Source organism: Brassica oleracea, chromosome C7 (assembly GCF_000695525.1).
Source record: "Brassica oleracea var. oleracea cultivar TO1000 chromosome C7, BOL, whole genome shotgun sequence".
Lineage (NCBI taxonomy): Eukaryota > Viridiplantae > Streptophyta > Magnoliopsida > Brassicales > Brassicaceae > Brassica > Brassica oleracea.
Genome location: NC_027754.1, coordinates 15,668,003 through 15,678,583, shown reverse-complemented (window position 1 = coordinate 15,678,583; position 10,581 = coordinate 15,668,003). Strand labels below are relative to the sequence as shown.

Here is a 10,581-nt window from a genome sequence, read left to right as displayed (position 1 = left end):
GATGTTTTAAGCTACTAGAAGGTTAACCAACTTAGATTTGGTGATTTATTGTACTATCGCGCGTGATATACTTAGATCACAATTACTACAGTCGCATTAGAATCAACTTTTAGCATTGGAGCTCTTGTGTTTATTCCTTACGGAAACTACTTGCTTTCCAAGAACGTTCAAGCTTTGCTTTGTACTCGTAATTGGAAACGTGAATTTTCAGAATGTGAAAGTTAAATTTCATAATTTATAAAAAACTTTGTATAGTCAAGTGTTTTTAAACTAATTCATACATTGGATTGTAGGTACTGTAGAAGATGTTGATGATATGAGAAATGAAGATACTAGGAAGACTGCAAGTCTTTTGGGAGTTGGATCTTCAATATTAGAAGATTTAAGTTTACCATGAAACATGATTTAAACTCTCTTTGGTTAAGTTTGAAAAATATAATGAGAACAAAAATTGTTTTTTTTAGGTACTAATTTTGTTATTCTAATGCTCATTTTGTCTGATTATGCAACTATTGAATTACATAATGGTTGAATGTTGTAGGAGTAGAGATTGGAAAACAGGTGAAAAAGACTTCTTAAGCATTCAAGTTGGAGTTGGAGAGTTGATAAATAATTTATTTTATTTTAATTAAATTATATAATTCTTTTATAAAAATATGATTTTTTGAAAAATAAATTATTTGTATTATAAATCGTTTTATAATAGAATAAAAACAAGAAAAGTATAAAAAGTTTTGAAAAAAACTTAAATGGGTCTAATTGGGTTTTAATGGATCGGTGTATAATTTGCAGGTCTCAAGAGTCAGTTTCCGGATCAGAAGATCGACGGTGTGGTTTTGTTATTGGAGTCACAACAGTGCCTCAGTGTATATTGGGTTGTCATTGGTCTGAATGGGTGTAGGGATTCATCAGTTGCAGTTGGATTTTGAATCATGTTGTATTTTTTCAAGCCGCTAATATGGATAAAAGTAGAGCTTGCAGTTCTCAGAATTCTAACTCGTGGAATTTCATTATTCCTTAAGTTCAGATTTAGATTTTGGTCTTAATCCTTCTTTCAGGTTTCATAAAACGTTTTGCAGGTGATGTAGTTGGAAGTAATAATGTTGTAATGCTACTCACATTTACTAGCATGCGGTGGTACGATTTGGTTAAATCATGTCATTACCGTCAAGACTAGGACTTTCGTCTGAGTTTCTACTTGTAAATCTAATGGGTCTTCATCCCTTTCTCGATTATGTTCGCTCTGCATAAGATCTGCTTTCTCTCTTTTGGGGTATTCTATACAAGTGTTTGATGGTACTTGCTGGTATTTTTTTACTGTTTTTAATGCTTTTGTTGTTACATTTGTTTCGAGTGTTCTACCCAAAAATTATTTTGCTATATTATCCTTTGTTGGACCACCTCTAATAAATTAGATCAATGTCAAAAACTGGGCAGTCCTATTAGACCTTATTTTATGTAAGTGTAAACGTGTATAAGTTCTAAATGGGATGAGTGTTACATGGAGTGAGTTTAAATGAGTCGGATTTACGTATTTTAACATCCATTGTAAACACCAAAAAGATAGATATTAAAAAAAGTTCTAACAATGAAAAAAAAAGAATTTTTTACATCAATAAACTATTCTATTACTCAAACTAGAGGTGGTTTGGGAATCCAGACAGGAATAGAACAACCAATAGAAATTAAATTGGGATGAACAATACGATTTATCCTAGCTAAAACATCTGATATCCGATTCTACTTTATTGGTATATGGAAAATCTTGAAGTTCGGAAATCGATTTGATATCCTTGCATTATGTCCCAAAATGTTGGCAATTTGTGTGTTGAACCATGGTGTCCATTCCCCAAATTAACGTCTTCAGTTCTGAGTGCAAAGAAGACATATGGTTTTCTTTGTTTCTCAACTCTAATAGTTGTTTATTTCTTCATCCATCCATCCATAGCCAAACATATCCATTATACTGTGCTTCAGCAGTCCATGACATCTACCAAACAAATATTCTGTAAGCTTAGGACTTGTATATTCCTTGTTTGGTGTAGTGTTTGAGTCTCATCTGAGGTATTTACGTTTGCATCAAACCATGCATGGTATTCACTTTTCGCGTGTCTAATCAACTCAAGTAGATCCCGTGTGATTCCTCGGAATAGTTTGTCATTACGAGCTTTCCATAGGTACCAAAGTATCCATGGATAGGGGTTTTTATTTAGCTTTGAATCTTCAATTTTGTTCTTTCTCCAGAACAAATAATCCAAGTTGGTGTAAACGCTCATTGTTGGGAAAATGACAAGGCAGATGAGCATTCTAAAATGGCATGATTGACTAATTCGTCGGGTTTTCCACATCTAGGACAATGATTACCGCAACACATATGACACCATGTTAAATTCCCTGTAACAACAACATAACCAGACACCAACTGCCATATAAGATGACAGATTTTAGGTGGAGCATTTAATTTCTAAGCATAAGCTTTTAACTTAGTGATACTCGGCTCTTAAACTATAATTTCTTGTTATTTGTAAAAAAATGTTTCTTGCATTCCAATATCCGTATTTAACCGTGTATATTCCATTCTTTATATAATTCTATCTGTACATATCATCTCTATTAGATTGGTTTATAGACATACTCCGAATGACAGGTATGTCTTCTTGAAAAATAATGTTTTCCATTATCTCAACATTTCACTTTTTTGGAGAACCATGACTTAACTCGCTCACCATCATACGTGGATCTACCACCGGGACAATTGATCGAGCTAGACTAACATGGATTGAAGGAATCCAAAGATCCTCCCAAACACATATCTAGTATCCTGAGTGTACTTTATGATTGATCTCTATACTTAACTTCCATCAAACTCGTCCAAAAATAAGATTGAGATTCTGTGTTTATCGCTTTGGTGATAATACCTTCCTCGCATCACTCTTGCAAGAAGAGGATCCGGGAATTGAATTAATCTAAAAAAAAAAAATTCTAGAATCAAAACAACATCCAATAAAGTATTTTGAATGTTGAAGCTCATGCATTCTAATACTAACCAGGCTGGGCTAGGCTTATGTATGCATTGTATGTCAACAATAGGCCCAATATACGAATTTGGCCCAAGTAAATTCAATAAAACAAAAAAGCGTCATCGTTTTGCAGCGCTGAGAATCCAAAAAGTCTATCGAAGAAACGTTCAAGTTGGGACAGAGAATCTCGGTCGTCTCTGTTGTCTCCCACGTGTCTCTTCTTCTTCCCCACCGATTTAGATCCCGTTGGAGAATCTAGGGACTCTTAAGGTTACTCTAGGATTCGATTCTAGTGTTATCGATGATGTTGCAGCCGCATTCGAGGTTCCTCCTTCAGACGCTGTTGACGCGTGCTCACAAGTGAGTCATCTCATCCTTAATCCAATGCCTAGCTCTGTGATTAGAGACCCTCTTCGATTCTGGAACGTGGGTTTGTTCCGTTGGTTGATTCTATCAAGAAATCTGAAACCTTTCCTCAAGAACTGAACTCTGTTTTGTAGGAAAGGTTTGGTTTTTATAGCTTTCTTAGCATTGTTTTTTTTTCCTCAGTCTTGATAAAGCAGTGGAGCTAGATTATCAATGGATCGAGTTTGATGATGTTCGCTACCATGTCCAGGTGAGTCTCTAACCACCAGCTAGTTCAAATACTCTTGTTTCAAGCTTCTGATGTTGTGAGTGTTGATAGGTGACAATGAAGAACCCAAGCATCTTGTTGCTTTCGGTTTCCTTACCAAACCCACCACCTGAAGCAATGTCCTTTGATGGACTTCCACTGGGAGCTATAGAAGCTATTAAAACCGCTTACGGGACTGGCTTTCAGATCCTTGATCCTCCTAGAGATGGTTTTAGTCTTACCCTCAAGCTTAATTTCTCCAAACTTCGCCCAGACGAAGGTTATAAAAAGATCCTTGAATGATTTTTTCTTTTTTTATTTGGTTCTTTGTTTACATTCTCTAATGGAAAGTGTCTATGTCTTTGCAGCGTACAGAAACTCGTTGTTAACGAAGCTAGCTTCCATTAGAGAGGTGGTGATGGGTGCGCCCTTGAAAATCATCCTCAGACATTTAGCTTCAAGGTCTGTTGCTCCTGAGCTGGATAGGCTCGTAGCAATTATGCATAGACCTAATGAGACATTTTTCCTTGTGCCTCAGGTATGTCTAATCTATTAAGCGTTTAATGTTAAGTAAGATTGTAGAGTGATAGAGAATTGAACTTAGGCGGATAAAGTGACGGTGGCTTTTCCTATGAGGTTTAAAGACTCTGTAGATACAATTCTAGCGACGTCCTTCCTAAAGGTAAACACAAATAATCAAAAACATTTTTAAATGTTGGAACAAGTGTTTTTGATATCTTCATCGTGTAGCAATTTGTAGAGGCGAGGCGGGCGGCTTCTCTGAGTAGTGCTCCTTCTTGTTCGTGGTCTCCAACCGCACCCCAGGAGCTGGAAGGAGCTCCTAAAGAAACACTCTCTGCTAATGCCGGTTTTGTAACTTTTGGTATGTGGTCTTTTACTAGGCTTTGTTTCAGTTTTTTGCATTCGTAGTACCAAAGCTGAAAGAAACTACTGAACATTGTAGTCATTATGCCTCGGCATGTGGAGGGGGAGAAACTCGATCGTACCGTCTGGAACTTGTCAACCTTTCATGCGTATGTTAGTTACCACGTCAAGGTTCATCTTTCTTTCCTTTTCACTACAGTATCTCTCTCTCTATATATCTCTCTGAGTTTGTGTTTTTTTTTTTTTTTATTACAGTGCTCAGAGGGATTTATGCATACCAGGATGCGACGTCGTGTGGAATCTATGATTCAGGTAAAACACACACCAATCCTGATATATCTTTTCCTTTCTCTTCAACTGCTGAAAGAGGTTTCACTACGTTCTAGTTTCCTGTTGCTAAAACCTTGTTGTCTCTCAGGCTCTAGATCAAGCTAAGCCAATGGAGAAAACAAGATCCATGAATAATAAGTCATTTAAACGTCTGGTAAGTTTTTTAACCAATGTTTTTCGACACAGTTTTATCATTTTGAATTTTGTATCGTCCAAGTCTTTGAGCTTTCTTTTTGCTCCTTCCTCACAGGGACTCAACGATGTCAATTCCAAGTAGTTCCATCTCTCATGAAGCATTTTTTGTAAAACCTTGTGAGTAGCTAAGACATACTTTTGCTGAATTAAGTCTTTGAGAGTAGTTTTGGTTTGAGATTGGTTTTCTTAGTACAATTCTTTCAGATATTTCTGACCACATGTAATAATGAAGTTATAAACTTTAAGAAATTCACCTTTGAACAAGTTATAGAGGACCACCAGGTTGACTTTTGGGGCCCATATATGACGATTCTTCTTGTTCGTAAGTCCTACTCCTAGGTATTTCACAAAATCAACGAAACATAATAAAAAAATGCTTATTGGCTTCGTCCAGGTTCGAACTGGAGACCTTCAGTGTGTTAGACTGACGTGATAACCGACTACACCACGAAACCTTTTTGCATTTTTATTAAATCGTAACGTATTGTGCTGAATCCGGTAGTTTTTTAGAATGAATTTATTTTAATAAAATATATATATATTTTGTTTTATATATATATATTGTTCCCAAACTAAAAATTTTACTATTGGTTCTGTGGTTTTAGATATTGTATTAAACTCTTGGAATATTTTCATATAAATTTGAATAATTTTTTACCTTAAAATTTTTTTATAAAATATTACTATTTATTATAATATAAAAAGGTTTATATAAAATTTTAAAAAATATTCAAGTTTTTTTTTTTTAAGATATAAATCAATACTTCAATTTCAGTCACATTCTTATATATGCTTCGCATTGTCGTTGTTACGAGAGCTCTTTGTATGCGAAAAATATGTCAGCTTCCACGGCTTGATCCCTTTGAACGAGACCAGTCTTATCTTATTCTCTCTTCATGGCTAAAATCTCATTGTCGCATCTTGCAATATTGGTTATCCGGTGATGAGATCCCCCTCAACATCTATCTCTGCATGTATTTTCTAGGTCATATTATATAAGTTTACTTCATTAAAAACGGGACCTCGTGGTTCAGTCGTAGATGATGGGCTCTGGATGCAAAACATTCCGGTTTCGATAGCAAATTAAGTAACATTGTTTTGCTTACCACGGATCTGTCCATAAGAATATCTGGGAGAGGGCTTGTCGTGGACTGCACCTCTCAACCATGGTTTAGGTCTGGTTCTTTAATAAATTTGGGTTTAACCCTTTTCTTTTTCAAAAGAAAAAAGTTCACCTCATTGCAACTGATCTTTTAGGTATGAAAATAAACACATTATTTTTCCATCAATTTAATTTGCAACTGTCCATAAAAAGGTAAGAAAGAGAAAACTAACATGTAAATTGTATGATTTTTAAAATTTTATTTTTATTGAAATTTTGAAATGTGGTATCCAAAATACTGTAGTTATATAAATTATTTTTTATTTATGTTTTTATAAAAAAATGGTATGGTAATATTGTTTGCTAAATCTTTTGATACTATTTTCTTTGACTATATCTTTGTTCATATTTTTCACATAATGAAGATAATTGTTTGAAATATGATAAGTTGACTACCATTTTTCAAAATTATCATATTCCTAATACTAGTTTTCATGTTTACCTCGGTCACTTTTACTCTCACTTTTAAATAGGTAAAAAGACACTTAATAACCCTAGGGTTAACTAATCTAGACTTAGCGTTTAGAGTTGAGGGATGTGGTATGATTTTGGAATGTGGAGTTTATGATTCTAATAAATATATAAATAAATACTTAAATTTTGTGAAAAAGTTTATAAAAACAGATTCAAAAATAATTTTTCGTATTTCAAAAAGAAAACTTGAAAAAAAATAAAAAAATAAAAAAAAAAATTCAAATTTGAAAATGTATATTTTGAAAACTATAATTTTTTTTATATAAAGCAAGGGTATAACTTATAAGAATTTTTCCCTCTTAATGAAGAAGATATATTTTGAAAACTATAAAACATTATTTATTATTTATTTTTATTTATATAATTATTTATTATATATATATATATATATCTATCTATATATAAATATGTTTGCTTCTCTCCTATGTTGCCACCTAGGTGCCACGTCAGAAAGTCATACGTTCTGGAGCTGACACGTGTTCAGATAAGTAAAACTCTGCGTTTCATTTAATCGAGTTATGTTTCTTTTGTTCACATGTTAATGGGCTTCTAAACATTTAATTGGCCCAACGGAGAGAGGTTGTCTTCCCCGATGGCGTGACCAAAAATTAAGGCTCGTGTCCTCTTCGATCTACACCAGCTATGGAGGAGATATGATGAATTGAGTGAATCAAATCGACGTGAAAAACCTCTGTGCCAAGCTTTTATTGTGTCTTTTTGTCTTCTATTGTAGTCTTCCGAAGCGTTACGTAACAACCTTCATAAATGCTTCCATGATTTCTCATTCATTGTATCTCGTTTTATCCCTTTTTTATAGCAATGAATCTCCACCTATAAAAAGGTAAAGCTTCGTCTCTTGAAAATCATCCTCACAAATCCATCAGCATTCGATATTTTCTCATTATAATAGTTAACTCCTCTGTTCGACTTGCTGATCTGAATTTTGAGTTGTTCTTCCACCTTAGAGGTGAGGTTGCTCAGTTTGGGAAATTGACATGCTTTTTATTGATTCTAAGATATTTTGTTTTTAAAACATATCTTAGTATTGAAATAATTTGTCTTTACGAAGAAGGTTGTATAATCTCAAAAAAAATTGAAAAATTGTATCCTAATGAGAGACTCTTTGATAACAACAAAGTGTCTTTACGAAGTCAAAAATAGAAGGACATACATATCCCTCAGCTATGTCATCGATATGGTAAATGTGCTGAAGGAACCATGACAGAGGAAGATGTTGTCTTAAGAGAAAGTTCAAACAAAAAATATGGCATGAAAAAGTATAAAAGTTTTCCCTTTCCTAAATCTGAGGAACATGTCCTCATGGACCAGAGTGGTCATCAGAAGAGTTAAAAGTTTTTTTATGGTTTCTTAATATGAGATGTGTTATTTGTTTTGGTTTTTGGAACTGTAGAATGCTATATCTTATGTGGAAGGGGAAAAATAAATACTATGGAACTAAAATAACTACAAATATGTGGGAGCCAAAGATACAGCAGCAGTACGAGTTCACATTCTTGCAGATATGGCTTCTCAGTGACTTATTCAGAAAGTATCATAACAGCATAGAAGCTGGTTGGCAGGTAGATTCAGTTAACTTCTAGGGAGCGTGAATTTGATTTTATTATCTTTTATGTATAATGATTTGTGTATTTTATTACAAATTATCCGGATTTATATGGTGACAAACTGACAACAATACAAATAATACAAAAGCTCTTTACTTACTGGACTCTAGGTTCTTTAGAAAAAAAATTATGTTAATGTTTTTAAAAATTTGAAGCTTCTTAAAATAAATATAGTATTATTTGTATAAACTTTATTTTTTTACTATGTCAAATTGAAATAGAAATAATAAGAATATTTATATTATTACATTTTCTTAATTATTTTTGTTAATATTGTATTATTTAACGATAGAGAATAATGAAAGTTGTTGTCATTTTAATTCAAATCAAAAATATTTATTAACAATAACAATATGATCTCAGAATTATTTCCATTATTTTTTGTTTATAATATTATTTTCAATACATAATAATTTTAAATGTTTCATAAGTTAATATAAATTCATGTAAAATAATTTTTATAATAACTTCCCGCCCGTATTAACTTCCCCTCTGTAGGGTTTAACTTATAAGAATATTTTGCCTCTTAATAAAGAAGATATTTGTGAAAAGATATTTGTGAAAAGATTCTTTTAATGAAGATAAACATGAATAATGGTATCAACAATATGGTAAAAATGAAAATTCCCCTTAAATTTAAGGGTTAGTTATTATTGTATAGGGTTTAGTATTTAAGGGGTAGTGTTGAGATTATAAACTTTTATACATGATTATTAAAAATAAAAAATAAAAAATTATTTAAAAGAGTTAGTTTAATATTTTTCATCAAAATTTAAATTATTTATGAAAATAATCATTCTTTAAAAGGTAAATTTGAAAAATTGTATCAAGTTTGTGGTAAAATTAGAATTAACCCATAATAAATGCAATAAATTATTTTTAATAGTGAAAATTAGTAATGTTTAAAAGTAATTGATCATTAGTGTGAAAATAAGAGAAAAGCATAATATGTGATATAAATAGTATTGACATTAGGTAGTTTTTGTATGATGAAGCAATTAATTGAAACACAGCTGCACAGAGAGATAAACTAAAACATAATACAAATTGTTAAATTAAATAACAAAAATTGAATGAAAACATTGAAATTGATGAGAAATAGAAGTACTCAAAAGGATAAAAGCAAAACTGTTCTGTCTTTTGTTTATATTTCCCAAGTCACTCCAAAATCAGCTGTAGTTTCCACAAATTTGAAATAAATCTACTCATCACATTTTCTTGTCAAAATGATCCATATCCAAAATAGTTAAGTATATAATAAAATCTTATAACTAATTTCCTAGATTCAGTAAGAGATGGTTAATTGGTTGAACGTTTTAAGTTTTATACTTTAATCTTTAAAGGACAATAATTGTAATAGCTACATTGGATTTTCAGTAATTTTGTTGAAGTGGTTAAATAATATGAAAATGTCTTTTTTTTTGTAGTGTCCAGTGTAAACATGTCACGTTCTGGTTTGCTGTTGAATCCTGTACTATGTTTTGTTGACAAATTTATTGTGTATATATGTCCAGCTCACATTAATATCATGAAACTAATGCATAAATCGGACTACAAATTGTGCCAAACAAACAAAAAACAAAAAAGTACAATTGTTGTTTATGTAACAGTGAAATGCTATATTTGATAAATCTGAAATGATCTTTAGATGTCTGTGTATATGTCACGAACAGAGCACTATATCGATGAAGAACATCGATTACACTTGCGAACCTAGGGTTTGACAAAAAGTGTCCATCTCTCCTTTAGTTAGAAGACTATCCCTCACACCCTTCTCACAAAATGAATAAACATCTATGCACAGTAATCCTCGTCTCTATCTATAGTACTCTTTTCACATTCTTTTCTTTCTTATTTTGGTTCAGGACTCAGTCATGAATCCATCCTCTGCTCATCAACATCTGATTAGTAACGGTCCAAAAGACGTTTTCGTCAACGGAAATCGAAGAAAGCTCCCAATGGCGTGGCAGATGTAAGACAGAACAACGGATACTGCAACGGTCTCTACACTAGATAGCTGTAGCTGCAGAGACTCCCTTTTCTCTATCCATTAGAATTGCTTCGTTTCGATTTTGGTTTGATTTTTATTTTTTTACCAAACTTAGGATTTTTCCTGTGTACATATAATTCAAGCTTTTGTCAGGTTCTCAGACTCTTTTTAACAGAATCTGTGTACATATAATTTTTATCCTGGTTGTTTTTTATCAATCAAAAGGGATGATATGATCATATGTACCATTGCAACATTTTGTATTTTGATTTGCTTTTGAGTGTGGA

The 10,581-nt window shown here is 32.4% G+C and overlaps 1 protein-coding gene and 1 non-coding gene across 2 annotated transcripts; one reads left to right on the top strand and one right to left on the bottom strand.

Annotated features, from left to right (window-relative positions):
* Positions 1–3,156: 3,156 nt before the first annotated feature.
* LOC106303936 (actin-related protein 2/3 complex subunit 2A-like) lies at positions 3,157–5,311 on the top strand. Its single transcript, XM_013740298.1, has 10 exons — positions 3,157–3,380; positions 3,570–3,636; positions 3,706–3,913; positions 4,002–4,171; positions 4,238–4,315; positions 4,384–4,516; positions 4,598–4,689; positions 4,774–4,830; positions 4,937–5,002; positions 5,099–5,311. The coding sequence occupies exons 1-10, from the start codon at positions 3,322–3,324 to the stop codon at positions 5,123–5,125; spliced, it is 957 nt and encodes a 318-aa protein (XP_013595752.1). The 5' UTR covers positions 3,157–3,321; the 3' UTR covers positions 5,126–5,311.
* A 113-nt stretch (positions 5,312–5,424) lies between these two features.
* Positions 5,425–5,498, bottom strand: TRNAV-AAC. The gene has a single exon. It is a non-coding gene; the product is annotated as a tRNA-Val (tRNA).
* Between the last annotated feature and the right edge of the window lie 5,083 nt (positions 5,499–10,581).

What these genes read in the sequence shown, in the direction of transcription:
- LOC106303936 (XM_013740298.1), top strand. Translation starts at nt 3,322, where the DNA reads ATGATGTTGCAGCCGCATTCGAGGTTCCTCCTTCAGACGCTGTTGACG. An exon ending in CTGTTGACGCGTGCTCACAA is followed by an intron (nt 3,381 to 3,569) that starts GTGAGTCATCTC and finishes TTTTTTCCTCAG; the next exon opens with TCTTGATAAAGCAGTGGAGC. An exon ending in ATGTTCGCTACCATGTCCAG is followed by an intron (nt 3,637 to 3,705) that starts GTGAGTCTCTAA and finishes GAGTGTTGATAG; the next exon opens with GTGACAATGAAGAACCCAAG.